The 27,971-nt window shown below is 34.5% G+C and overlaps 1 protein-coding gene across 6 annotated transcripts in view; it reads right to left on the reverse strand.

Annotated features, from left to right (window-relative positions):
- Cdh18 (cadherin 18) overlaps positions 1 to 27,971 on the reverse strand; it is a 796,539-nt gene that overhangs the window by 236,966 nt on the left and 531,602 nt on the right. For all 6 annotated transcript variants that reach the window (XM_076916405.1, XM_034523568.2, XM_034523569.2 and 3 more), the window contains one exon: positions 15,127 to 15,605. In XM_076916405.1, the coding sequence (XP_076772520.1) occupies positions 15,127 to 15,354 (228 nt within the window). In that variant the 5' untranslated portion in view covers positions 15,355 to 15,605. The remainder of the gene's footprint in view (positions 1 to 15,126; positions 15,606 to 27,971) is intronic.

Consider the following 27,971-nt stretch of genomic DNA (forward strand, 5'->3'; position numbering starts at 1 on the left):
TTCTATATATGTTATATAATCAGATAAACCATTATAACCAAAGGATTCCTATGGACAAATAAAATCAAGATTGGGATACGTCTTAACATACAAGCAGGCACAAAATTTGAAGTTACTTATGTAAACATTCTTGTATTCCTAGCTTCCAATGCTTATGTTTTTTTTTTTTTTTTTTTTTTTGTTTTGTTTTTTTGCTTAATAACAGCATAAAAATTTACTGAACAGTTTCATGGAAATCTTGAGGCATGTGCCTCACAGCCTTTGTACTCTTTCACCATTAGATATGTTCAGAATCATAAATCTTTTATTTGCATCCTTTATTCTACTGATGCCTTAAGATGGCTATACATGTTAGGTGTGCAATGTTATAACTTACTTCTGTTAAAAATTTAGTTTGAGACAGTCCCTTCAAAGGCCAACAGGAGATTACTAGACAATAAAAGAATAGTATAAATCATTAAAGCAAGGAAAATAATTTAGAATATGTAGCAAGTTATGGAATATATACATGCATGTATATTCTTGATTATTGATGATGAAGACATATGCATGCTTAAAATAGTTAAAAGAATATGGGTTATTACAAACAAGCAAGAGATGCCTAGATTTATGTAATTTCTTTTTCTATGCACTGTTCCTGAAAACAGCTGTTTGTTATCAGTTATAAAGTTAAGAAGTGAATAATTTCCTGGGTTTAAAATTAATTGTTCCAATATAATTTGTATATTTTCTCACAAGTAGATATTGTAGTTCATGTTCTCTTCCTTCACAGCCTCTCATTCATTATATTTACCAATCTCATATTGTCTATCTCTTATTTTAACTCAGTAAGTGTCCCAGCCTTATTTCTCCTGATTATTTGGAAATTTCACATTATGAACCTTGATAAGACTTCTCAGTTCACCGGGGTTCATCCCTCTACTATTATGACCTGTGCCCCATTGGCAAAAAGTCTAAAATAAAATAAAATATAATTAAAATAGAATTTTTAAAAAAACATAAATAAGGAAAAAATAAGCAATTCTAATTTGTGTTGTTCATTGCTCAGTGAAGCATGGTCAAACTCTCAATAGCCAGCTTCTAAGGAAAGCTTCTTTCCTCACTTGTATTCCTGCCAGAGCCATTAATTCTAGAGAATTATACATAACCAATTTTTACCATTCTTATTGCAACTTTTTAAGAGTTGTCTTCCAGGGTTTACTATCTCGGTTGCTTCTCTTGGAGTGGGGTGGGGCTAGCAGTTGTCACAATGCTGTCTATGGCCTTATTTCTCAACTGTATTTGCAGTCATTGGCACCACATTAAAAGTAGATTAGTTGCCCTTTAGAGTCAGAAGAAGCATGGATCACAGACTTCTATATGCCTTCTATTTTCTATCAATGAAAATGCTTTGAAGTTCTTGTCATACAGATCTTTCACTTGCTTTGTTAGATTCATATGAAAGTATTTTACGTTATTTGTGACTATTATGAAGGGTGTCATTTCCCTAATTTCTTTCTCAGCCTGTTTATCCTTCAAGTACAGTAAGGCCACTGATTTGTTTGAATTAATTTTATATCCAACCACTTTGCTGAAGTTGTTTATTAGGTTCAGGAGTTCTCTGGTGTAAGTTTTAGGGTCACTTAAGTATACTATCATATCATCTACAAATAGTGAGATTTTGACTTCTTCCTTTCCTATTTCTATCACTTTAACTTCCTTTTGCTATCTAATTGCTCTGGCTAGGATATCCAGTCCAGTATTGAATAAATAGAAAAAGAGTTGGCAGCCTTGTCGAGTATCCTGATTTTAGTGAAATTGCTTCAAGTTTCTCTCCATTTATTTGATGTTGGCTACTGGCATACTGTATATTGCTTTTACTATGCTAAGGTATGGGCTTTGAATTCCTGATTTTTCCAGGACATGTACCATGAAATGATGCTGAATTTTGTCAAATGTTTTCTCAGCATCCAGTGAGATTTTCATGTGTTTTTTTTTTTTCTTTGAGTTTGTTTATATAGTGGATTACATTGATGGATTCCCCTATATTGAACCATCCCTGCATTCCTTTAATAAAGCCTACTTGATCATGATGGATGATTGTTTTGATGTGGTTTTGGATTTGGTTTGTGCAAATTTTATTGAGTATTTTTGCATCAATATTCTTAAGGGTGATTTGTTGTGTTTTTGTGTGGTTTAGGTATGAGCACAATTGTGGCTTCAGAGAACAAAGTGGGTAGTGTTCCTTCTTTTTTTTTTTTTTTTTGGTTTTTCGAGACAGGGTTTCTCTGTATAGCTCTGGCTGTCCAGGAACTCACTCTGTAGACCAGGCTGGCGTCGAACTCAGAAATCCACCTGCCTCTGCCTCCCAAGTGCTGGGATTAAAGGCGTGCGCCACCACCGCCTGGCTTGTTCCTTCTATTTCTATTTTGTGAAATAGTGTATAGAGAATTGGTATTATGTCTTCCTTGAAGGTCTGATAGAATTCTGCACTAAAACCATCTGTTACTGGGCTTTTTTTTTTTTTTTTGGTGGGAAGACTTTTAATGATTGCTGGTATTTCTTTAGGGGTTATGGGACTGTTTAGATGGTTTATCCGCTTCTGATTTAACTTTGGAACCCGGTATCTGTCTAGAAGTCTCTGAAGAAAGAAATTGAAGATCCCAGAAGATGGAAAAATCTCCCATGCTCATGGATTAGCAGGATTAATATAGTAAAAATGACCATAGTGCTGAAAGCAATCTACAGATTTGATGAAATCTCCATCAAAATTCCCACTCAATTCTTCATAGAGATAGAAAGCAATTCTCAAATTCATTTGGAATAACATAAAACACAGGGTAGTGAGAACTATTCTCAACAATAAAAGAACTTCTGAGAAAATCATCATCCATGACTTCACGTTATACTACAGAACAATAGTGATAAAACCTGCATGGTATTGGTACAGAGACAGGCAGGAAGACAAATGGAATAGAATTGAAGACCCAGAAAAGAACCCACACACCTATGGTCACTTGGTCTTTCATAAAGAAGTTAAAACTGTCCAGTGGAAAAATGACAGCATTTTTAACAAATGGTGCTGGTTCAACTGGAGGTCAGCATATAGAATGATGCAAATCAATCCATTCTTACCACCTTGTAAAAGCTCAAGTCCAAGTGGATAAAAACCTTCACATAAAACCAGATACACTGAACTAATAGAAGAGAAAGTGGGGAAGAGCCTCAAATACTTGGGCACAGGGGAAAGTTTCTGAATAGAGCACCAATGGCTTATGCTCTAAGATCAAGCATTGACAAATGGGACCTCATAAAATTGCGAAGCTTCTGAAAAGCAAAGGACAGTGTCAATAGGACAAAATGTCAACCAACAGATTGGGAAACAGTCTTTACCAATCCTACATTGATAGAGGGCTAATATCCAATATATACAAAGAACTCAAGAAATTAGACTCCAGACAATCAAATAACCCTATTAAAAATGGGGTGCAGAGCTAAACAAAGAATTCTCAGCTGAAGAAACTGGAATGGCCAAGAAGCACCTAAAGAAATGTTCAACATCCTTAATCACCAGGAAAATGCAAATCATAACAACCCTGAGATGCCATCTCACACTAGTCAGAATGGCTAAGATAAAAACACTCAGGTGATAGCAGGTGCTGGAGAGGATGTGGAGAAAGAAGAACACTTCTCCATTGTTGGTGGGATTGCAAGCTGATACAACCACTCTGGAAATCAGTCTGGCGGTTCCTCAGAACATTGGATATAGCATTATCTGACGATACAAGTATACTACTCCCGGAAACATCCTCACAGAAGCAAAAAGTGGGGGTGTGTGGGATAGGAGGCTTCTGGGGGGGTGGGGAAATGGAATAACATCTGAAATGTAAATAAAATATTCAATAATAATTATTCTGAAAAATGCTACTTTGAGTTCAAAGATTTATCCTTCATTTTTAATAGAAAGTGTTGAAAAAATAATCTTAGCAATCACTGTTCTGATATACCTTTACATTTTTCCATAATGAATTCTGTTCATCAAAGTAACAAAATCCTACATCTTAAGCACTAGAGAAAACAAGAATGCTTAGCTACATTTCTACTTCAGTCTTTTTCCAACCATAATGGAAACATGAATTTGTATTATAAATAGGTCTGAGGATGTCATTCTAACTCAAATTATAACATATATTTATAAATAAACATAAAACAATTTTCTCGTAAATTTATCTTACAAATGAAATGTCTTTATTACACATGACCCAATTCATTTAATATTCAAACATCCCTGGATCAAAATGAGTAAAATAAACTAAATGTGAGTTTATTTCTAAAATATCAGCTTTTGAGAGCTAGAGGCAGTAGGTATAATATCTTCTTAGTTTGACAGCCATCTCCAACAAAATAGAAAACTTGAAGCCATTCTGAGCTGCATGAGACTGTGTCTTTACAAAAAAATATAAAATTGGTAAAGAGTTTGATTAGACCTTCTGGGAAGATATGATTCCTGGATAAATAAGCATTTACATATTGTGTGTCTGTTTGATAAGAGGTTCCTGGCAAGTATTACAGCTGGCAGGAAAACAAACCACAGAAAAGAAAGAAGGAAACTAGAAGTCTCAGTTCAAGATGACTTGTTTGGTGATGGTTCCAACTTCTAGAGAGTCTGACACTAGGCAGTTCATTGTAAGCAAATTTAAACCCAGTACAATTTAGGATAAAAGCTTTCTGTGCAGTAAAAACCTAAGTGCAATGAAAGACATTAATGACATTGATACAAAAGTATATGTGATCTTGAAGAAGGTGTCTATAGCTTAAGGACATAGGATCTGGTGTGCTCTCTTACCAAGATAACATAGATATCAACAGGTTGTAAAGTATATATGATATCTCCCCTATGGATAGGTTCTGTTGATTCCGAAACAAATATGAAAATAAATGTCTATAAAGAGAAAGTCTGGGATAAACATTCTGAGGAATTTATGTGGGACTTGTTGTACAGATAACAAAAATAATGAGGTTATTAACAACACCCATTCCAAACATTCTGAGTGGAAAACAGGTATTCATTGGCTCCTTTGAGAAGACAAAACTTGTTTCACAGGTGATTGTGGGTGTCATGACCTTTGTGCTCCCAACAGTTTGATACAATATTGAATGAATCCCAGGCTTGTCAAATTCAATATATAGATGACAAGGGCCTTGAACTGCTAACCTCCTATCTCCACATGCCAGGTGTTGGATTTAAAACATGTTCGTATGCTTTCTGAACAGTATTTTGGCACAAGTTTTATTTTTGGCAGTAGCTTGCATTTTCATCTCCATATCATTATGAAACTATTAAATCCCAGTAAAAGAATTCTACATAGAAAAAGAATATATATTTTAAAAAACCCCTAAGGCAAGTCGTGACCATTAAAATAGCAGAAAAACCTGATAGAGACAAAAAATGACACTTTGACTATGAATATTAAAAATGGTTTTGAATTTGAGAATATTTCATGAGTTGGCTAAAATTCATAGTACCTGATTTCCATAGCAAACAAATAAAATATAGGATACCTTCTATATTTTAAATAATGATCATAATGGAATTGACTTATTTGTAATTTGGGTGGTTAATTAATATCTCATAAAGAATATAACCAGAGCTTTCATCTCTGTTGCATAATCTATTCATTTTATTTTTAGTAGTGTTGATTTTTATACTACATTTTATAATTCAATGCATTGTAAATAAAAATGTTTTTTCATATGAAAAAAACAAGTTTAATTAATAAAATAATAAGTTTTCTTTGCATTTCTCAGAAAACCAACCCACATATGACCTTAAAAATAGTACAGTTATCAAATGAAGGAAAAGGAATAATGATATATAACGAATATGATGTGACTATAAAGAAAAATAAATAATTTTGAAAAATCAAACTTGATAATCTAATGCATGATTTACAACAATTCAAATAATAAATAAATCAAAAGTATTAAAAATATATATGCCATATGTTATCATGGATAAAGGAGAAAAGAAACAAAAACATATAATATTTTAAAAATATATTTTCCTGTGTTTTACCCAGGTAAATAAAAGCAATATTTTTACTTAAGAGTTCATTATGAAACTAGAAATAAATCTGCTGTCTTCTGAGAGCCTCTATCAGCAACTGACTGAGACAGATTCAGAAACTTAGAGCCAAGCATTGGGTTGAGGTCTGGGACACATATGGAAGAGCTAGAGGAAGGACTAAATGGGATTGTAACCCCATAGGAAGAACAAGAGTGTCAACTAGTCCGAACTCCTCAGAGCACACAGGGACTAAGTCAAAATCAAGGAGAATATATGGGGTAGTTTGTGACACCAAGCACATGTGTAGGAGAGGAAGACCTTGTCTGGCCTCAGTGGGAGAGGATGCAATTAATCCTGTGGAAAATTGATGCCCCAGGGAAGAGCAATGCTAGTGTGGGTGAGGTGGGTGAGGGTGGATGGGGGAACACCCTCTCATTGGTGGTAAGGGAAAGGGGGTGAAAAAATGGGGAATGGGAACCAGGAAGGGGGCAACTTTTGTAATGTAAATAAATAAAATAATTTAATAAAAAAGAAAAGAAAGAATTGTTCCAAATAAAGAAACAAGCAAATTAAAACCAAACTGAATGCATCAACAAATGACATTGTATTTATGTAATTGTTTCAATAGTGCAAATAGTAGTTAAATGAAACTCAATATACAAAGTGTAGTACTTCCAGAATGCCAAGGCATAAATGTGCATCTATGTGTTGAAGTCTTTGTCCCAGAACTTCTAAATGTAATAGTATTCAGGAGACTCTTTGCAGCCCTTAACAAGTCAATGTTAAAAAGTTAAGGCGGATTATAATTTAATATGATATCGTTGCAAAAATGAAAGTTGTGTGTGGCATCATTTTCTTTGCTGGTTTGATTTTCCGTATCCCCTTTTTCTTCTTTGTGGAGAGTAATAACATGGATAAATAGATAAAATGACTATGAAGAAAAATTCACCATTCATTGTAAGGTAGTTAACATCAAATTCTCCAGTGGAGGCTAAGCTCATTGACACATGCCTGCATGCACGTTCTCACACACAGACACATACACACACACACACACACACACACACACACACACACACATTTACACACATACACACACATATACACACACATATACACAAACACACACATATACACACACATATACACACATACCTACATGGTCACACACTCATACACATAGACAGACAGACACAAACACTGACATACAAACACTCACATACACTCACACACATACACACATATACACATACACACACACTCACAAATGCATTTATAGTTGCAGATAATTTGCAATGAAATATTTTAATTATACTATTATACTTGAAACATGCACTGTTTCACACTGGTAATTTTAAAAAATGAACTTCGGCAGTAAAAATTGGAAATACGCTATTAATTTAGGCCTCCAGTTACTTGAATAAAGTATAAATTATTCTCAAAAAATGTAATTAACCTTCTAAATAGGATATTTTTAACATACAAGCCAAAGTTACTTAAAGTAAATGAGATATCCATTAAATCAAATTTCCCTTTGTTGCCCTTAGTTCCTTCTGATCTAAATTCACAGAGTTAGGCTTTGAAAGGAGTAAATACACAAATAAATGTGATCCATAACTCTGAATTCATATGGCTCTATGAATCCATGCTGTCATTCATGTGAATTTTAAATATCATATTTTAAAACATGAACTTATCAATTTCAAAAATTACTAACTTGAAGATACAACATTATTACCAGGTCTACTTTTGGCTATGCACTTAAATTTTAATTCAGAGTTTTTGACACTAAAGCTGCTAATATTTTTTCTGAAAAGCTGAATATTTTAGTCTTGTATGATATATTCTTTGTTTAATCTTAGCCTTGTATATTTCGTATGAAAATTTGGTATTTCATATTAAAAGAGATTTAATAGGTTTATTCTTTGTAAACAGAAGTGCAGCAAATAGAAGCTATCATAAAAAGCTCTCGGTAATTTTACACTTTTAAATATAGAAAGCATTTTAATTAAAGAATTGAATTTATTATTTGTTCTCTGACACTGAACTAACAAATCCCACAAACATCAAGCAGTCATCTAGCTGTTCTCAACATGAATCCCATTGTTTCAGATGTGTGACAAAACAGTGAGTAAATTTCTGTAGATTCTTAGACTTCATTTTTATCATCTGCATGTTTCAGTTGTTTAATAAATCAACATAAGTGTGATTCTCTTCAATCTATGGACACAGGAGAGTAAAAATGACACACACACACACACACACACACACACACACACACAGATTCTGACCAACTTCTTAATGTTAATGTAATATTTTCAATGTATTCTGGTTTAAATTTTATGAAAATTATGACAGTGTTATAAAATATTAGAATACTAAAATCATGGGGATTTTATTTTATAAGAAAATATAAGCATTTATTAACTTTTATGATCATACCTTGATATCAACATAAGCAAACTGAAGGTAAAGAAAAATAGATATATTATTCTACCCTAAAATACATAAACCATTATTTAAATATGTACATGTACCATGTATACAATAGTCATATACAAATATTAAAAAATAAACTTGTTTGCTTTTTTCACTAAAAGAAAATATAAAAGAGAAATAAAAACATCACATGGTCCCTATCATATTTAGATACTAGAGTCAAATGTTTTGTTTGTTTAATGTGGATTAAAACCAGAAACAAGCAGAGTGCTAGACATTAAAACTAAGGATAATAGATTATAGAAAAAAATGAAAGTAGGAAGGTAAAATATTGGAGGTACTAAGGTTTAAGCAGAAAGTGGCATGGAAAAATTATACCCAATAAGGAAAAATGTATAGCTTAGAGGAGAGAATCATAATGAGTTATGTAGAAGCCTCCTATCATTCAATATAGTGAAAAAAACATGGTGCTGGGCATGGTAGCACACACCTTTAAGCCCAGCACTTAGGAGGCAGAGGCAGACAAATATCTGTGAGTGTGTGGTCAGCTTAGTCTACAAAGCTTCTCCAGGACATCTTGAGCTATTACACAGAGAGTAACCCTATCTCAAAAAACCAAACCAAACCAAACTAAAGAAAACAAAAATCAAAACAACCGCCACCACAACCAAAAATATTGCAGGACACATAGAAGAGTCCATGTGACATGAAAGAAGAAGAGAGAATACTGAACATTCATATGAATGAATGACATATGAATGAATATGTCATATGAATGATGAGACAGGTTAGAAGAGAAGAAAGATTAGTCAGTCTTAATCAAAATTTATTAAAATTATGTGTCAAGGAGTACTGTGTAAAGTCACTATTTAGTAATAGAACTTTAAAATAAATCGTAAAAAGGAGTTTGAACACAATTTTTCTACATCCATGAACAATTATCCTCTCAAAAGACATGAAATTTCAGTGCACCTCATGGAATACCTCCTATGAGTTTGTGGTTACTTATAGTCCAGAAGTCTCCAAAACAACACAGGCTATTGGCAATGGTTTTGGTTATCAACCATTACATGGTAAGATGCTATTGCTGAAGATACAGCTTCTATTGAGTGTATGACTTAGAGATAAAATTTCCAAACTGATCAGGAAAATCCCCCTGAGACCTAGCTCTAACAGTACTAGAAGGTGCTAAACAGGCTGCTGGGAAGGAAAACAAACCAAACAAAGTAATCTGATCTCAAGCTGGACCCTCCATACTACACACTGACCAGCCTGGCAAGGTCTGCTCACTTGTGAAATAATGGCAGGATGGTTACAGGAAAGAGCTCCCTCATTGTATTTCATGGCTATGCAACAAAATAAATTTCATGCCTAGCACTATAATAATGATAAACTACAGGACAGATTGTCACAAACCCTATGGTATTCTGTGCCATTTTTTTTTTTATTTTGCTAAATGGTGATGTTGTCAAACTGTCTTCTAAATATTAATACATACACCCATCGACCTGTTCTTCAGCCAGATAAGCTTCTTTTTGCAAGGAGCAGCAGTCCAGGAGAGATGCTATCTTCTCAAGGTCCTAAGAATCAAAGACCAAGTGACCAGCACTCCATTTTCTAGTCCAGACCTCTACTCCATTCCAAAGCCATAGCTCTGCCTGCATCCCCAGAGGACTGCTGCCACCAGGGACTACCATCTCTACCTGCAATCACAGAAGCCTGAAGCCATCAGGAACTACCAAGCCAGCCTATATCAGGAACAACCAGAGAGCTAAGATCAGTGTAAGACCACAATCAACAAAAGCCAGGAAAATACAGCACCATCAGAACCCAGCTATCCTACTACTGCAAACCCTGGCATTGTAACATACCTGAAGAGGAAAAAAAAAAAAAGGCCTTAAATCTAATTGTATGAAGATGATGAAGATGATAGGGTACTTTGAAGAGGAAAAAATAAAATGAAAAGAGGAAATTTCCATTTTCTGAAAATGGAAATAAAAGTAACAAAGAAAACACTAACTGAGGCAATCCTGAGGATTGAAAACCTAGGCAGGAGAACAGGAAGTACAGACACAAGCATCACCAACAGAATACTAGAGACGAAAAAAAAAATCCGTCTTAGAAGATAAGATAAAAGAAATTGATACATCAGTTAAAGAAAATATTGACTCAAAGAAGTTCATCCAGGAAATCTGAATTACTATGAAAAGACAGGCCATAAGAACATTAGGAATGGAAGAAGGAGAAGATTGCCATCTCAAAGACCCAAAATATTAAAAAAAAAAAAAAGAAAGAAAGAAAGAAAAAAATGTCTCCAACCTACAGAAAGACATGCCTACAAAATTATAAAAAGCTTACAGAACATGAAATCGATTGGACCAAAAAAGAATATTCTCCTGCCACATAATAATCAAAACATGAAATGTACAGACCAAAAAGGAATATTAAATGGTGCAAGGGAAAAGAGACAAGTAACATACAAAGGAAGACCAATTAGAATTATACCTTACTTTTCATCAGAGACTAAAAAAGCCAGAAAGGCCTCATGCAAACCATATGAGACAACAGATATCAAGGCTAAGACATCTTGAATTTTGCAGGCAACTATATGGAACTTTAGTATATCATCTTGAGTGAGGTGCCTCAGAGACAGAAAGACCTGTATAACATGTACTCAATTACAATTGGAAATTAGTCATAAAATGAAGGGGAAAAAAAACCTACAATCCACAGACCCTAATGAACTGGTTAAAAAAGATGTCCCAAGGAAGAATATGCAAATCTAACTTAGAAGGAAAAACTAGAGTCATAAAAGGTAGGTACCTAGATGGATCTGGGGAGGAGCAGTAAGGAAGGGAATTCTAGGGGATACTCAGGTGTTGGGGAAAAAAGTGGGAGAAGGCTGGGAGTGAGAATGGAAATCAGTGCGGAGGAACATGTCTGGGTCTAGCTGGAGGTCTGGGACAAGGGAGGATACAAGGATTCTATAGGAGTGACCATAGGTGAGATTCCGACCATGGGGATATAGAGACTGCACCTCCTGTGGCCAAGTGGGATTTCCAGAGGAGGGAGCAGGACATTAGTCACTCAAAAAAAAAATTGAACTCAAAATTGATCTTGCCTACAAGATGTGCAGGAATAAAATTTGCAGACAGAAACCTAGCATCCTGGGAGTTTTCATCCAGCAGCGGATAAAGTCTTATTCAAAGACCCACAGCCTAACATCTGGAGGAACTTGGGGAGTGTTGAAGAGTGTAGCATAGAATTGAGCAAAACAGAGTGGTCAAGGACACTACAAGAAGACCTAAAGAGTCAACAAACCTGGGACCCTGGAGGCTCACAGTGGCTGGCCCACCAAACAGGAAGCATGCAGGGGCTAGACCTTGGCCTCCTACACATTTGTAGCAAATATGCAGCTTGTTCTTCACATGGGTCCTCTAACAAGTGGAGTGGTGGTTGTATTGGTCTCTGTTCCCTACCACTGAATCCCCATCCCCTACCTGGATGGCATTGTTGGGACTCAGTGAAAGAGGATATCCCAAGGTGGATGGTATCCCAGTGGGGGATCCTCTTTCTCTGAGGAGAAGGGGAGGGGCAATGGAAGATGGATTTGTAAGGGTGAGACTAGGAGACAAGGACAGAGAAGGGCTGTTACTAGGATGTAAAGTGATTAAATAAATTTTTGAAAGACCTTGTGCACAGAATTACATTCTACATCTTTATCATACAAGCATGGATCAGAAAACTTTAAAATAATATGAGCAGCAAAAGAATGAGAAATCCTCAGAAACATGGTCTCCAGACTTGACATGGATATCACAAACATGAAGTCGCGGTCTCTTTTGTTGCCTGCATAAGACCTAAACAAGATGAAGATAATAAAATTCCATTTAGACTTTATGCCCCAATAATAACTAAAAAAGCAAAAGAAGACACTGGAAGGTAATACCTGCTCATGGAGGAAGATTTTTTCCCCAGTGGGTAGCTATATTTATCATGATCATATGTATGGTCTCATGCATATGTATACCCCAACTACTATTATCATAACTATTACCACTGATAAAACATCATGAGATAGATGCCCACACATGGGTGGTAGTTAGTCTCAGAGGGTCATAAAGACAAGAAAAGAAAACTCTGAAAAAGAGGAAAAGAAATAAAATTTGTAGGAGGACTTCGTGAGGGAGAAGTGGATGAAGTATATTTCAATGTAAGGATGTATAAAATTTATTAAAAATGTTATTTTAAAATAAAAGGCATCAAAATATTGTGTAGAAGATAACATGTAATGGACTTAATTATCATCTTTGATTTATTTTATTACATTTTATTTTTATTATTCATTAGAAGTCTCTTTTTTTCTAATGATTGACAGAGAGAGGATTGATCAGGATGGGAGGGTATCTGAGGAGGAATTAGAAGTAGAGCTATGCTAAAGCCTAGTCCAGATACATTATGTTAAAATGATTTAATTTCAATAAAGAGGAGAAAAAGAAAACACCAAAAAATTCAAAATAAAGAAATCAAGTAATTAAAAAAAGAATGGAATCATCAAAACATAATAAAATATTATCGACTTTATTTCCAACAAATAAAATGTTGTTTAAAAGATACACAAAATCTTCATTGAAAAATAATACCATATTTTCAAAATTCCACACTTTGAAACCCTATCTGTTCATTCCTGTCCAGACAGACACTTCACTTTTGCTATTAATAATACTATACCACTCAAAGGGGGAAGATCTAAAGATGTATATGAAATTTCTATAATTAATAAATTAGAATCCTATTTTAGAAAGATATTTTGTGTATATTAATTAAATTGTGTCTTCATTATATCATTCCACCCAACAGTGGCGAAACATAGACAACTTCAGTTGCTCAGCACTTACCAAACTAATATGGAAATTATGAGGACAGTAAACAATGTCTACCTCTCAAGCCTCTCCTGTTGAAGAATACACCCCTTCACTAGTGATAATTTTGTTCTAAGTGCTTTCATTAGTTACTTCAACTATTTAGCAATGCTAAAAACCCTGTCACAGATTCTATGACCATTGCATCCAAACTGCCAGGGATCATATGCAACTGAAGAAATGTTGTTGATTCTGTAAGTGGCCACATCTTTGAGGATAATCCTTTATCCATGAAACTTTTCCTGTGAAACACAAGCCACTGAAGGATAACTCCACAAGCTGAGCACTGTGTCCCAAAGTACTTAGGACTAATTCTTTCATTGAGGCATCATCTTTGTTTACCTAGTTATGCCAAAAAGGAAATGAAAAGTCGTCACATCTTTTCTTGAAAATTATATTATTTTCACATTTATTTAAATTAACATTAGATATGCATATTTAAAAAACAAGATATATTTATTGTTTGACCCCAAAAGACAAAATTTTTGTTTCTTCTGTTTTGCCTCTATTTCAAAAATTAGAAGAATATTTAAAAATGGAATAGAAGTTTATAACCAACCATTTGAATTTCATCATGCTATGTTTTAATATTCCTATGCTTATAATTGCATGGAACACATCGCAAAGCAAAAGCACACAATAAAAGTGAGCCATTTGTTTCATTTTGATACGCATATGTGTATACCATAAAATTGGTTCATGTCTTTTTCTATGCTTTGTACATGGATCGTTCAGCCTCTGTGGACAACAAACACCACAGCTGCACTGCAGCTTCTGAATGGCATGCTATAGAACAGATTGCTTATGACCCTGCACAGCCAGCATGCACGGAGGGTACTGTGCTCTGGATCAAGGACTATTGTTTTAATAAGGAGTGATAAAACAAAAATAAATAGTCATCAGGGAGAAGAAAGGAGCTGAGCCTGCAGTCAGTGATCCAAGTTGTGTACAAGCTGTTTCCTCTGACAGAGTTAAACAGACTTATGTGCAGCTGCTGCCACAAATCAAGAAATAATCAGTACTAAGCTTTTCCACTTCGTTTTCTCCTTTAGATAGAAGGTGATGTATCAAGATGTCTGACAAGTCACCATTTTTAAAGGAATGTAACTTGATCTCATATTATTAATAATATGCTAACTACAATCTTTTCTGATTTTTATCACTGTCATGCATATTAAGCCTATGTTGACCATAAAGCAATATAAATGTTAAAATTCTTATTAGATGTAAGACAATGATCTCCATGTACTTTAAAAGGTGACTTAAGTATATATCTTAACAAATGAAATAAATATTAAACATTAGGAAATAGATTGGTACTTTAACTTTTTTTTCCATGAGCCAGTAAAACACAAAGTATAGAACAACAACAGTGGAACAATCTGAAAAAATGGTAAATTTTAATATAAATGTATGGTAATAAGACAAATGTATCTAATTGTATGTAGAATTAAATCTACCTTCATTAAAAGAAAAAATGGCAACATTGGTAGGAATATAATTCAGTGTGTGTACATCACTTTTTAACAGATGTATTCTGCAGGACAATGCTTGTTTTCTATAATTAGTTTGGGTTTTCCAAGCTAAGGAACAGCTTCCTATAATGTGCTGCATGTTTCTTATTTCTTTATTCATTTTCCAGCTCCTTCATCTCACCCCATGATTCCTCAAGAGAAGAAAAAAAAACTAACAAGTCCAAAGAAATCAAAACAAACTTACTTTTCCAACATACTGTGGATCTGGTCCCATATGCTCTTCTAAAACAAAGAACTGGTTCCATACCCATCCTCTCTTAGGACGATGGTGTACTTCAGTTTCCCCATCAGTGTGTTTGGTTTGGTTTCTGGTCACCTTAATGGAGTTGTGATGAGCAGTTCCATAACACCTCTGCACAAAACAGAGACACACGAGGACTGGACAGATGCAAGATGTGCTCGTAATTCTCATTGTAAGATCACTTCCTGTTCACAGTCCTTTTTGTCTTCGTGGCCTACAGGAGCTCAGTATGCACTCAAGAGAGAAGACAAAGCATGTTTTGGAAGGACAGTCCAAAGTAAGTCATTTAGTCTGTCCATGATTTAGTTGTCCATCAGGGAAAGGTCAGACCATATTTACATCTTATTCGTCGGTGGAAACACAGGGGCAGCCATTGCATCCAAAGTTGTCAGTGTAGATTAGCACAGGTCATCATTTTCTACCTATAAGGAAGAGAGAATTTGTACACATTAGTAAACATGTGAATTTTAGCTACTTGTTCTGAATACAAATTATATTTCTTCACAACATGCAGATAATTAGTATGGACTTGCCTAGAAGACACACCTCTGTGATTGCTTAGAGTTTTTTTTTTAGGGATTTTACTGAGAGAAAAATAATTCTGAATGTGGATATTCACACCACATAGGACAATCAGTATTCCAGATAGAATAAAAAAGAAGAAGTCAATGAAAATATAATGTGAGCACATGCCTTCATCACTATGGCAAATTAGACCCATGGAAACTGAGTTAAAACAAATCCTTTATCCCTTAAGTTAATGTGGTATCTGGTACAATCAATGAGAAACTTAACTAATAAAGTGGTTTTTAAAAAAACCCTGCAATTATTTTCAAAAATTCACCTAAAGTTGTGAGCTGGCTTGGATGAACTTACATGTAGTCCCTACCCTACAATTAACATTAATTAATAATTGCACACACACTTATATATGTAATGTTGTACTTAAATTTTGGTGAGACTTAACAAGAATTGACATGTCTATTAAAAATTAATACTAAAAGAAAATCAACAACCACTCATTTATTATCAACAATGTATAAACTTTGGTTATTATATACACAGATAAGTGTAGCCTCAACCCCATTAAGGAAATTTCTTGCAACAGATAAAAGCCACTACAAAAAAAAAACCCACAAAACCACAACCAATAAAAATCTAGAGCCCAGTCCCAATGGATACATTACAATACACTCCCTCACATAACCAGGGATCATTGTGAATGACTGGGTGGAAAGACTGTAAAAGCCAGAGAAGTAGGGGGATTTCTGTGAGATTGAACTTCCTGGTAACATACAAAGCTATAGCCATGAATTCTCACCAACATGGCCACCTAAAAGTGAGCTGAACAAGGTAACATCAGCAAACATACCAAGTTGAGATGGGGGTAAAGTTCATGAGGGAACAACTCTGCACTAAATGAAAGTTATTAAATCTGGAAAAGGAAGAAGAGGTCCTTTTCAGGAAAAAGTATATCAAATGGCTGCATTGTGGCTATTGGACAACCTTGAAAATATACAGGAAAGTAACATTATATGGACTTAAGTTATAGTTAATAGTATATGGGTATACAGAAAGCCACATATGCATTCAATAACAATTAACAGAATGAACCATGAAATTAAATTTTAGAAGGAAAGAAACTTTGTAATTAAATTGCAATATCAAAAATAGACAAAAAAAAACCAAAAAATAATTTCTTACATATTGTGCATTTAACTTTTTAAAATATCATATTTTCTATTAGTACCATCAGAAAAATCAAAAAGGCATATAAAATACTTAGTTATTAAAAATAAAATGGAATAAAAAATATGAATCTCATTAGAAAATTAAATGCAGCTGAAATCACCCCAGGATTAGGACACAGGTTGGCCCAAACAAACGTGAGTGGCAATGCCATTTGACTAGTCTTCGGCTTTGTACTTTTTATGAGGTTCTTTTCATAATTATTTAAGGTGTAGAATTTATATCAAAGCAAGACATATTTTTCAAGGCTCGGGAAATGACTTCAATAAATATATTTAATTTGGGGACACAATTATAGTAACTGTTTCAAGAAAAGCTTGAAGGAAAAGCAGTGTTAAAATTATAGTAATATGATATGTATGTATATATGTGTATATACATGTATATACATATATATGTATGTCCATATTCATCAATAGAAGACATATTGAGGGTCTCAATTTACATTGTGTTATAGGTAAAAAGAGTGTGACTTGTTTGTATTATAAGAAAGATGAATTTTTTTTACTTACTTTCTTATTAAATGTCCTCCCTGCAGATAAGCATGATGTAGTGTTAAATGTAGTGCATTCAGAGGGCCATAAAGGTATACTTAATTATTTGAAAACAAAATAAATCATTACTAATCACCTGATTTTTTATATATAATTGTAAAAGTGCCATTATGGAGGAATAACAAAGTACTCAAGGGAGCAAATATGAGGACAAAGTGTGGGACAGATACTGAAGGAGGGACTGTCTGGAGACCATTCCATCTGGGTATCCATCCCATGTGCAATCACCAAAGGCAGATGCTGATGAGGATGCTAAGAAGTGCATGCTGACAGGAGCCTGATATAGCTGTCTCCTGAGAGGTCTGCCAGAGCCTGACATATTTAGAAGTGGATGCTCACAGTTAACCACTGAACTGATCAAGGGCTTCCCAATAGAGGAGTTAGAGAGAAGACTGAAGGAGCTGAAAAAGTTTGTGGCCTCCTGAGAAGAGCAGCAATACCAACCAACCAGAGCTCCCCAGGGTCTAAACCACCAGCCTGGGAGTACATAGGGATAGACCCATGGCTCCCACTGTATAGGTAGGGGAGGATGGCCTTGTTGGGCATAGGTGGGAGAAGAGATCCTTGGTCCCAGAAGGCTAGATGCTGAGTGTGGGGTAATTCAAGGGTGGGGAGGTAGGAGTTGGGAGTAGGTGGTGGCACATCCTCATAGAAAAAGGAGGAGGGGGATGGGATAGGGGGTTCCTGGATGGTGGGAGGTATGGGGTAAAGGGATAACATCTGAAATGCAAATAAAATATCCAATAAAAAAAGGAGAAATAAAGTGCCATTATGTAGTTAGGGGCAAGAATGTTTAAGACCACCATTAGGGATTTTTTATTATATGAACAACTTTTCTGATAAACTAGAGATAATGATAATGGAATCTTATTGGTGGTACAAGAATTGTGTAGGAAGGAATATTTCAAACATAGCAAATGCGCTATTCAAATGTTACACTATAGCCAGGCGGTGGTGGTGCACGCCTTTAATCCCAGCACTTGAGAGGCAGAGGCAGGCGGATTTCTGAGTTCGAGGCCAGCCTGGTCTACAGAGTAAGTAACAGGACAGCCAGGGCTACACAGAGAAACCCTGTATCGGAAAAAAAAAGTTATACTATTATGTGAGAAATTCAATATTCTCTGAAGTTTATAAGAAAGATGGGTATTTTTCTAGGCCCAAAGTTATACAAGCACTGGAAAGAGAATGAAAACCCACAAAATTTATTATGATTGTTTTCTAAATTCACATTTGGATAAGCTAAATTATTCAAGTCACAATATTGACATCTACTAAAACATTTGGCTGAATTAATTGCCTTCTTTCTTTCTATTATTTTTTTTTAGTGCCAATTTTATTTTGGCGATATATTTTTTTAATTTCACACAGATTTTTGTCAACTCATAGACTTAAAAGACAATGATTATTGTAATGCTTCTTAGAAGCCGATATGACAAATATATAGAAAGTGTTATTATCTTAATGGTTTCTCACAATTTGGTGTGATGCTCAAATGAAATTAACATCTCTGCCATTTATGTTAAGTTACTTAACAAAGCGTAATTCATAAGTACAGGGTGAAGGAAGTGACTTTTGAAATGTATTACAGAAATGTTGAATGAGTGACTTTCTTTACACTGTTGATCTTGTATATCATTGAAAAAATATATAAGTATCATTTCAACTACATGCACTTATAATCTTTATAAAGATTATAAAACTTTAACTTCATAAATGAGAGAGAAGCAAAACCATTGCACTTTTGGAGATAATCTCATGGTTCATCAGCTATGTCATAGTCCATAAGTGGCCACATGCATTGAAACCATCAGCTATTCCCCTCCAGTGCTAAGTATATGATCTTTCCTCTCTCCTACCCACAAAATTCCTACTTATTTTAGTGAATTTCTTAAGGAGTCTCATCAATTTTGACAGTTATAAAATATTCTTTTCAATAACTGTGTTTGTTGCTTTTTAAAGAGAAACTGGCTTTGTGTTTGAAACCAGAGTTTCTGCTATTTGTGTTACTGTAATAATCCTCAAAAAATGTAATTTCCCAAGAATAGATTATGTGATCTGGTATAAAAGAAGGTCCTCTCCTTTCTGATTTGTGCTCTGCCTGAGCTGTCTGACAGTGCTTGTGGGGTTTCATCTCTAGTACATGGAATGAATCACTTTTTTTTTTTTCTGTAGACCAGGCTGGCCTCAAACTCAGAAATCCTCCTGCCTCTGCCTCCCAAGTGCTGGGATTAAAGGCGTGCACCACCACCACCCAGCTGGAATGAATCATTTTTGAAAAAGTGAGTAAATAATAAAACCTACTTCAGGGTGTGTGGCTTCTAATGATCCTTTTTAATAATAATATTCAATTTATATTGTTATGTTTTCTAAGATTTGAATTTTTCCTACACACTTCAAATACTACTTCTTATAAATAAGGCCTTTGACTGGAACCACTTTTTTAAATTCATAAATCTTAGATTAAGAACAAAGTCTGAAATATTTTCTATTTCAAAGAAATATTTCTTTAGCCACAAAGGTGTAACTCAAGCCGGTCTTGAACTCATAATCCTTTTAACTCTCCTTCTTCAGTATATCCTACCACTGTGTGCCTTCACTAATGACAATTGAAAGTTTGGCATGGAATGGACTAAACTGATTCCTCAAAAGAAGAAGTACAAATAAATAAGAAATGTTCTTAAAGGTGTTTTGTATCTTTAGCTGTTATAAAATGTAAATTGAAACTATTCCCCTCAATCACAATGCCTAACATCAAGAAAACAAATGACAAGGAATTCTGGTAAGGATGTGGAGAAAATGGCCTTTGTACCATTGCAAGGAGTATAAACTCTTGCAGATACTGTGGAAATCAGTGCAGAGGTTTCACAGACTATTCATTTAGATCTACCATATAACCTATGGCAACACTCCAATGATATATTCAAATGTTACTTCCAACTACAAAGATAAATGCCAATTCATGATTATTTTCTCCCTTCACAATAGATAAGCCATGGACCCAGTGATTACTCTGTTAGCTAATAAATGTAAAATGAAATTACGGTGCCCACGTATGATGAAATTTTATTTAGCGGAGAAGGAAAATGAAATTGTGAAACTTGCAAGCAAACATACAGGAGAAGAGAAAAATGTACTGGGTAAGGTAATACACATTCAGAAATAGAAATGTCAAATGGTTTAACTCACATACATATCTTACAATAGAAACATTAGATTATGTGTTTAACTTAGACTGCTCATTTTAAAAAGCCACACAAAACAACAGAGACTATTAGACTGCTTTTGATTGTCTCCCAGACTTGATAGCAAGACCCCACTACTGTAGTCATCAAAATCTTGGTAAGAAAAAAATGGGGAAATCAAGTTGGTACTAACAAGAAATTTCTCCCCTCCCTTCTAGCTTTTATGGTACTGAAACATGCTACCACATTATGGGGGTGAACATTCTGGAATGTTCTGGAATTCATGTTTCCAGAATGTTCACCCCCACATGCTTAATGGCAATCATGATTTGCTTGGCAAGATATGACCATGGGTGTATTAGGAACATATGTGTTATTGGAGTAATTAACTTCATTCTTCATGGATTTAAGGGATGATTCACAGGAGGAAACACATGCATAGTACTGCAAATCTAGCCAAGTAGCCATGACTGAGGGGCTCAGAGGCCACAGGGCAAGACACTTCTATTAATATTTTGCCAAATGTATACACTATCAAATAGCCTTTTCATCCTTATCAGAAGCTTTTTGTTCAGTTAACTATAATTTTTTGTTCAGTGAACTATAATTAACATATAAAAATATTCAGAAATAATTCAAGTGCAGAGAGTGTCTGGTTATTGTTCAGCCTTAAAAGAAACATTTATATTAAGTTCCATTCCTGCATGGTTTAGACTTAAGGAATATGGAAAGAGACAGGGAGGGAAAGGAATATTGAAAGAGTTAGATGTTGAGGATGAAGGAGTTAAATGACGTCTACACGTGATTGAATTTTGATGACCTCAGAGCAGCAGTAGTTAATGGCAAGAGACCTGCATACTGCCAAGACACTTTACATTGTAGCATGAAGAATGGGACCAAGCTTACATTCCTAGCTACTGAGATATAGGCACTTGATGGTAGTGGGAGATATGGCTTGTAATTAGTTGATGTTTCCCCAGTGAATGGGCCATATCCATGTGTATATGAGCAGCACAATTTGGACTCTGTGGGTAGTTAAAACAACAACAACAAGAAAAACCATGAGTTGGGAAGGCAGATGGCATGAATCTGGAGGAAGAGCTAGGGATACCAATGTTGAGTAAATATAATCAAATTGCATTGTATGCATATTTTAAATCTTTAAAGAAATAGTAAGCAGTACATTTAACTCAGTTCCCTTTCTATTTCATCTGTTATGAAAATTATCTTCATAAAACCTTGATCTTTATTTCTTAAATGTTCTTTCTAATGTCTGTATAAATGGCAAGACACATGATAGTACATATGTTCATAAAACAGAATCAAAATTACTATGAACTTCTTAAGGCAGAGATTAATATGTATTATATATTATTATTATTATATTTATTATAATATATAACATATATTAATCATTAGTAGGGTTTTATTCATCTTATGTAAAGCAACTGTACCTTAAATGTATATTCTAGATAAGAATGCCATTTATTTAGAAACTGCTTTATTTGTGGATATATATGAAGACATCTTTTCTGAATAAAGCAACAGGGGCACTGAGGTCAGTACTGAGAATGGAGAGGAGCTTCCTTCAAAACAACAGCCTCATAGAGCAAGTCCTAATGTATATTCTAATTGTATATACTTAAATGCATATCCACTCATAGCAAGGATAACTTATAATGACCAATACTATGAAAATCTGGAAGAAATAAGACTATGCTGATACAGTTAAAGTGTAATTTCACTGTAGCTATCAGAACTAAACTCGAATAAAATCTTGAAACATAACTCTGAAATTCAGCCTGTCTGATGAACAAGCTTCTTTTTGACAATGAATCATTCTGAGAGGCATACAGCCTTACTCTTTCCTAGACAAACCCTTTAGAGACCATGGTACTGTCAGGCATATTATACAAAGTGGTTGCATTTGAATATTAATTTTAATAATTGACAATGAAAATTACAGATACTGAAAAGGATCATCTTTTCTTTAATTTTGATTTATTGCATATTGTAAATTATTCTATACATTGCACACCTAGGATTTTAGTCAATTTTCCTTTCATCAAAAACCGTAAAGATTTCCATTGGTCTGGAGACATAGGCATATCTTCCTTTACTAGTTAAGATACACTTTCTTTACACACTTTCAGATACAGTCTTCACTGTTTTGTGGATCCACTCATTACTATGTGTATATAATTATTATTTTAAATCTGCTTCTTCATTCTATAATGATGTCTTCTTCTGAGTTTTTATTACGTATTTCATTCCTTAGAATTCCAGTTAACTCTTTTCTCCATAACTTTGCAGAATATTTTATATCTAGTATATAATTTTTGAGTTAAATAATTGAATTCACACCTTCATTTGCCAATTGATATTAATAGCATTTGCTTAAAGTCCGATTCCAAATTTGTGTACATAACATAGAATCTTTGGGAGTTTTACCAAACCGTTGTCTGTGACTCAGAGTATTTCAACTTCTCTGTACTAATTATGCCAGGCCAAGTTGTTTGCATGCAGGAAGGTTAAAATTGCATCCTCCTGCTTTACATGGTGGCACATGTATGTAATGACAGCCTTGGAAGGACTAATTCAAGATGAATATGATTATGAAGCAAGCTGAGACTTCACATGGAGATCTAGGCTGACCTGTATTATATAAAAGACATTTTCTCAAAAAAAACAAACAAACAAACAAACAATAACAACAATTTGTTACAATTCTCTAACCCTTCACTTAAAATCTAGATGTTGAAATTCCTTGTTATGGCCTTTTTTTCTCTGAATTTTTATATCCTTGATCCAATTCTTGCTAAAGAAGTCTACTATGAGACTGGTGTTTGTTGTTTTCTGTCAAAATAGTTGACAAAAATCCATCTAAGGATGTAAATGTTTGTATTGAATCACACTTTAGATAAATCCTTAATAGGAGGGAATTAAGAGGAGACTCATGCAGCTGACCACATTGGATACACAGGTACACAGCAGAAAGTAACCATGAGCATGCTGAGCTCACTCTGTCTCTAATTTAGTGTAGAACCAGAAAGCAAGAACAGCTCCATTCAGAATTAAACTGAATCTTCCTAACTCCATTGACCTAATTTGTGTAATCTCTAATAAGAGTGCCCAGAATGTTATCAATTTAAATTCTAGATCTTGTGAAGTAGACAATTTTAGCCACCACATCTTGACATTAGAGTTCTATTAGTTTCTTCACCCTTAATATATTTTCCATTTCCACACTAACTGCTTTCGTTTATTTCAATATTGTAGACCATAAGTAAACATTTGTTGAGAGAAACCAAAAATAAATGGAAAGTAAGTAAATTAATACTTGGCTCTGGAGGTGCTTATGTTATTAAAAGAGTTAAGCTGGATTTGTGACATGTAAAACTGTAGAATCAAAACTTAAAAACATGCTTTAACTCAGTTAAGATACCCCATCTTTGGCTTAAAGTTGAGTGGCAATCATGTTTAAATTATCAGATAAACTCCATTTTACAGATAAAATTCTGCTTTTTTTTCCCAATGTTCTTTCATATTAGAGAAAATTAAGTAATTCAGGATCAAGACAAAATCAATCTTGGATTCATAATGCTGTTCTTGGATTGCCCTTGGTCTCTGGTCTATGAGTTTTTAACACTGAGTGGTTTCTAAGCCCTGGTTGATGAATGAAGATGCCTTAGTATAGGTTAGACTTATAATTATGTGAAAAAAATGAAAACAGTATGACTAAGGACTCTGCCTGTTTTTATAGCATGAATCCTGGTGAGCAATATTAAAATGTCTTCAGAAATGAGAGCAGGCTTCCAAGAGACAACAACTGAACATGACAAAATAGGATACTATAAGGCAAAGAAAAACCCTTCATATTAGAGCAGAAGACACAATACTATAGGAAGATAGGAGGGAAGGAAAGTGGATCTGGAGGAGAGGGTAGGTTAGAGGGAGCTGGGAAGCTGGAGGAGGGGAAACTGTGGTCTGGATGTATTGTATGATAGAAAAACTATTTTTAATAGAGAAAATAAACTTTTAAAAACTCTTCAAAACTGAGCTCATTATTTTTTTTCTTATTTTATAGTTGGCTTTTTTTTTTTTTTGCATTTGCTCATGGGTGTGGGTACAGAAGATAGTGTACGTGCACATATATGTGTGCCTTTACATATATGTGAGTGTATGAGACAAGAGAGCGAGACTCAGTATTCCTCAGGAGTTAGTACCTTCTTTAGATTTTGTTAGCAGTGGTCATTTTGTTGTTCAAAATGAATCTATTATGAGGACTCGAGTTACAAATTAAGCTAAGACAGATGGCTTCCCAGTGCTGGGATTGCAAAGCTGTACCACCTCACCAGGCTTGCAAATGGGTAATTTAGATTGGCTCTGGTACATATGTTTACATGGTAAAAGGTTGCTCACTGACCTAACTGCAAGCTACCATATTCTCATCACACACTAGAATTTTTATATTTTATTTTTATATATTTATTTATGTATTTATGTATATGTGTATATATGAATGAATGAGTGCAGGTTCCATCAGAAGAGGGTACTACATGATTGAAGATACATTCAGGGGATTGTGAGGTTTGTTATGTAGGTATGATGATTTAAACTTGGGCTTTCTGCAGCAGCACTGCGTGAGCTAAGTTGAACTATCTCTGGAGCCCACATACTGCTTTTTTATATTTACACATAGTTTAAAAGTATATATACATTTTTATAACGTGGAGTAACATACTATATTTTTAATTGGATATTTAATAATAATATACTATGAATCATTTGGACAGGAGATTTTATTATCTTTTTTTTACCAGCTTAGAGAAGTCAGCCATGCATTCTTTTAAAAAAATTTAAATGTGAGAATAACTTTACACATTATAAATAGGTTAAAATTCACAGTGTCAGAAAACTAATTTAGAATAAAAATTAATTTCCACATAAGTGGAATAGTATTAAATAGCAGACAAATTTTGTTTGACTGTGTGGATTAGTGTAAAACAATACACAGGAAGATAGTTAAACACTGATGCCTCTTTGGTTCATTCACTCAGACCTATTTTTAAAAAATTACCAAACGTTTTTAAGGAGTTCCTAAATTTTGTGGAACTAGTAATACAATATGCATTAAATATCTCATTTATGGAAGGAACACTGAAAATCACAGATTTCTGCTTTTACTGTTGGGAAAAATAATTGAGATTTTGTTTGCAATTTGGTGTGCACATCTCCAGCTTTTGTATTATCGTATTTATATAGCTTTAGAGCTTATGCAATTAGGAAATAAAATAGGGGAAATGCTGTGTAATAAAATCATTCAAAAGACTGAATATAAGGAATGGAATCCTAGTTGTGTTACCATCCTGTCAACACTACAATTAACTTGTTTTGGCCACTGAACTATAAATTTTTAAGTCTCGAAGAAAAAATGCACTATAAAATCTAAATCTTATCAAAACTATATACTATCCTCTAGAGTATTATTAGATACCATGAAGATATGCTTTCCTTAGGGAATCTAAAGCATTTTAAATATAATTGCTCCTCTGTAGTCTTATAAAAATAAAGTTAATGTCTTCACTGGGAATATTTCAAAGACTTTTGTAATATTACAAAATTACCACCCCCTCAGTTGAAAGTACAAACTAAAAGCTACAATTTTTATCATGAAAATATTTATGGTTTTTATGGTTCTGTTATTTGATCTAATAACTTTTGTCTACTGTGTGAGAAAAATCAATCAATAACAACAATGTAATTGGTCATCTATTGGATTTAAAAAAAAAAAAAAACCTTTTCCTTGGATCGATCATCTACTTATAAAAGACACAGCCAGTTTTACAGAAAATGAAAAAACTCAGCAACTATATCAAGAGAGGGTAAATGGAGAAAAGAAACTAAATGGATAATTTTGTATTGATTCCTTCTACTTTTGTTATTTTAATTATTTTGGTTTTTATTTAGCTATTTAATTATTTTGTCACCATAATTTATATTTTATGCACATTACAATTCCCTTGTTGTGGCAGGGAAGGTAGCAGATGAGCTGGTTGGTCCCCAGCAACAGGAGCAGGGGGCTTTCCATGAATCTGTTGCCTGCCTGTGGATCTCATTCCCCCAATGCAGTCACTGCCTTGTCTGGCCTTGATGGGAGAGAATGTTCCTAGTTCTGCAGTGACTGGGGGTTATGCTGGGGGAGTGGGTAGGGGGTGGTGTTAGGGTAATACCTAGAGGAGGGCTCCCTCTTCTCAATGGAGAAGAGGAGAGAGGAATGTAGGTAAGTTCTACATTAGAGGGGATGGAGAGGAGACAGGGAGCTGATACTGGGATGGAAATTGAATACGAAAAAAATATATTTTTAAAAATCCCTTATTGTTTTTTCAAAAGTTTGTATGTTTTTGAAAACCCTTCTTGTGAGCCATAAATCTCCATCACTCTTCCTACTCCGACAATCTTCTCATTCTTCCATTCCCATTCACTGTTTGTTCTATAATTATCCTTATACACATTTACAGTACACACACACACATACATGCACACACATACACATGGACACACACGACTATTATGTGTATTAGTACATATATATTCATTCTACTGAGCACATTTAGCATGATTCTTATGTATAAGACCTTTTTAAAATATTTATTTATTTATTTATTTATTTATTTATTTATTTACATACCAAATGCTGGCCTCCACTCAATTCCCCCTCACAGTGACCCTCCACCAACTTTCTTTTCCTTTGAAAGGGTAGGACCCCACCTGAGTATCTCCTTACTCAGTTGCGTCAAGTCTACATCAGAATAGGCACATACTCTCCTGCTAGACAAGGCAGCCCTGTTGGGGAATGGATTCCACAGTCTGCTCCAGTCGTTGGGGGCCCACATGGAGACTGAGTTGCATATGTGCCAGAGGCTTGTTCTAGCCCGTGTGTATTCACTGGTTGGTGTCTCAGTCTCTGAGAACTTCCAGAGATCTAATTAGTTGACTCTCTTGGTCACGGTGAGGTATGGAGCAAAACACTAAATGATATGCTAACATTGAAGGGAAATCTCATGGACTAAGAACACTAATCGTAGGACTTCCAGTGAGATGGATGGTGAGAGTGGAAGTCCTCTCCAGGATAGATCTGCTAAAGTTGTTATACAACACCAAGTGTTCTACCTTCTGATCTTATACATGCAGCAATTTCACATAGACAAGACAGGTAGACAGTTTGTGTGTGTTTGTGTGTGTGTGTGTGTCTGTGTGTGTGTGTATGTGTCTGTGTGTGTGTCTGTGTGTGTGTGAGTGT

Source organism: Arvicanthis niloticus, chromosome 19 (assembly GCF_011762505.2).
Source record: "Arvicanthis niloticus isolate mArvNil1 chromosome 19, mArvNil1.pat.X, whole genome shotgun sequence".
NCBI classification, from domain to species: Eukaryota; Metazoa; Chordata; class Mammalia; order Rodentia; family Muridae; genus Arvicanthis; species Arvicanthis niloticus.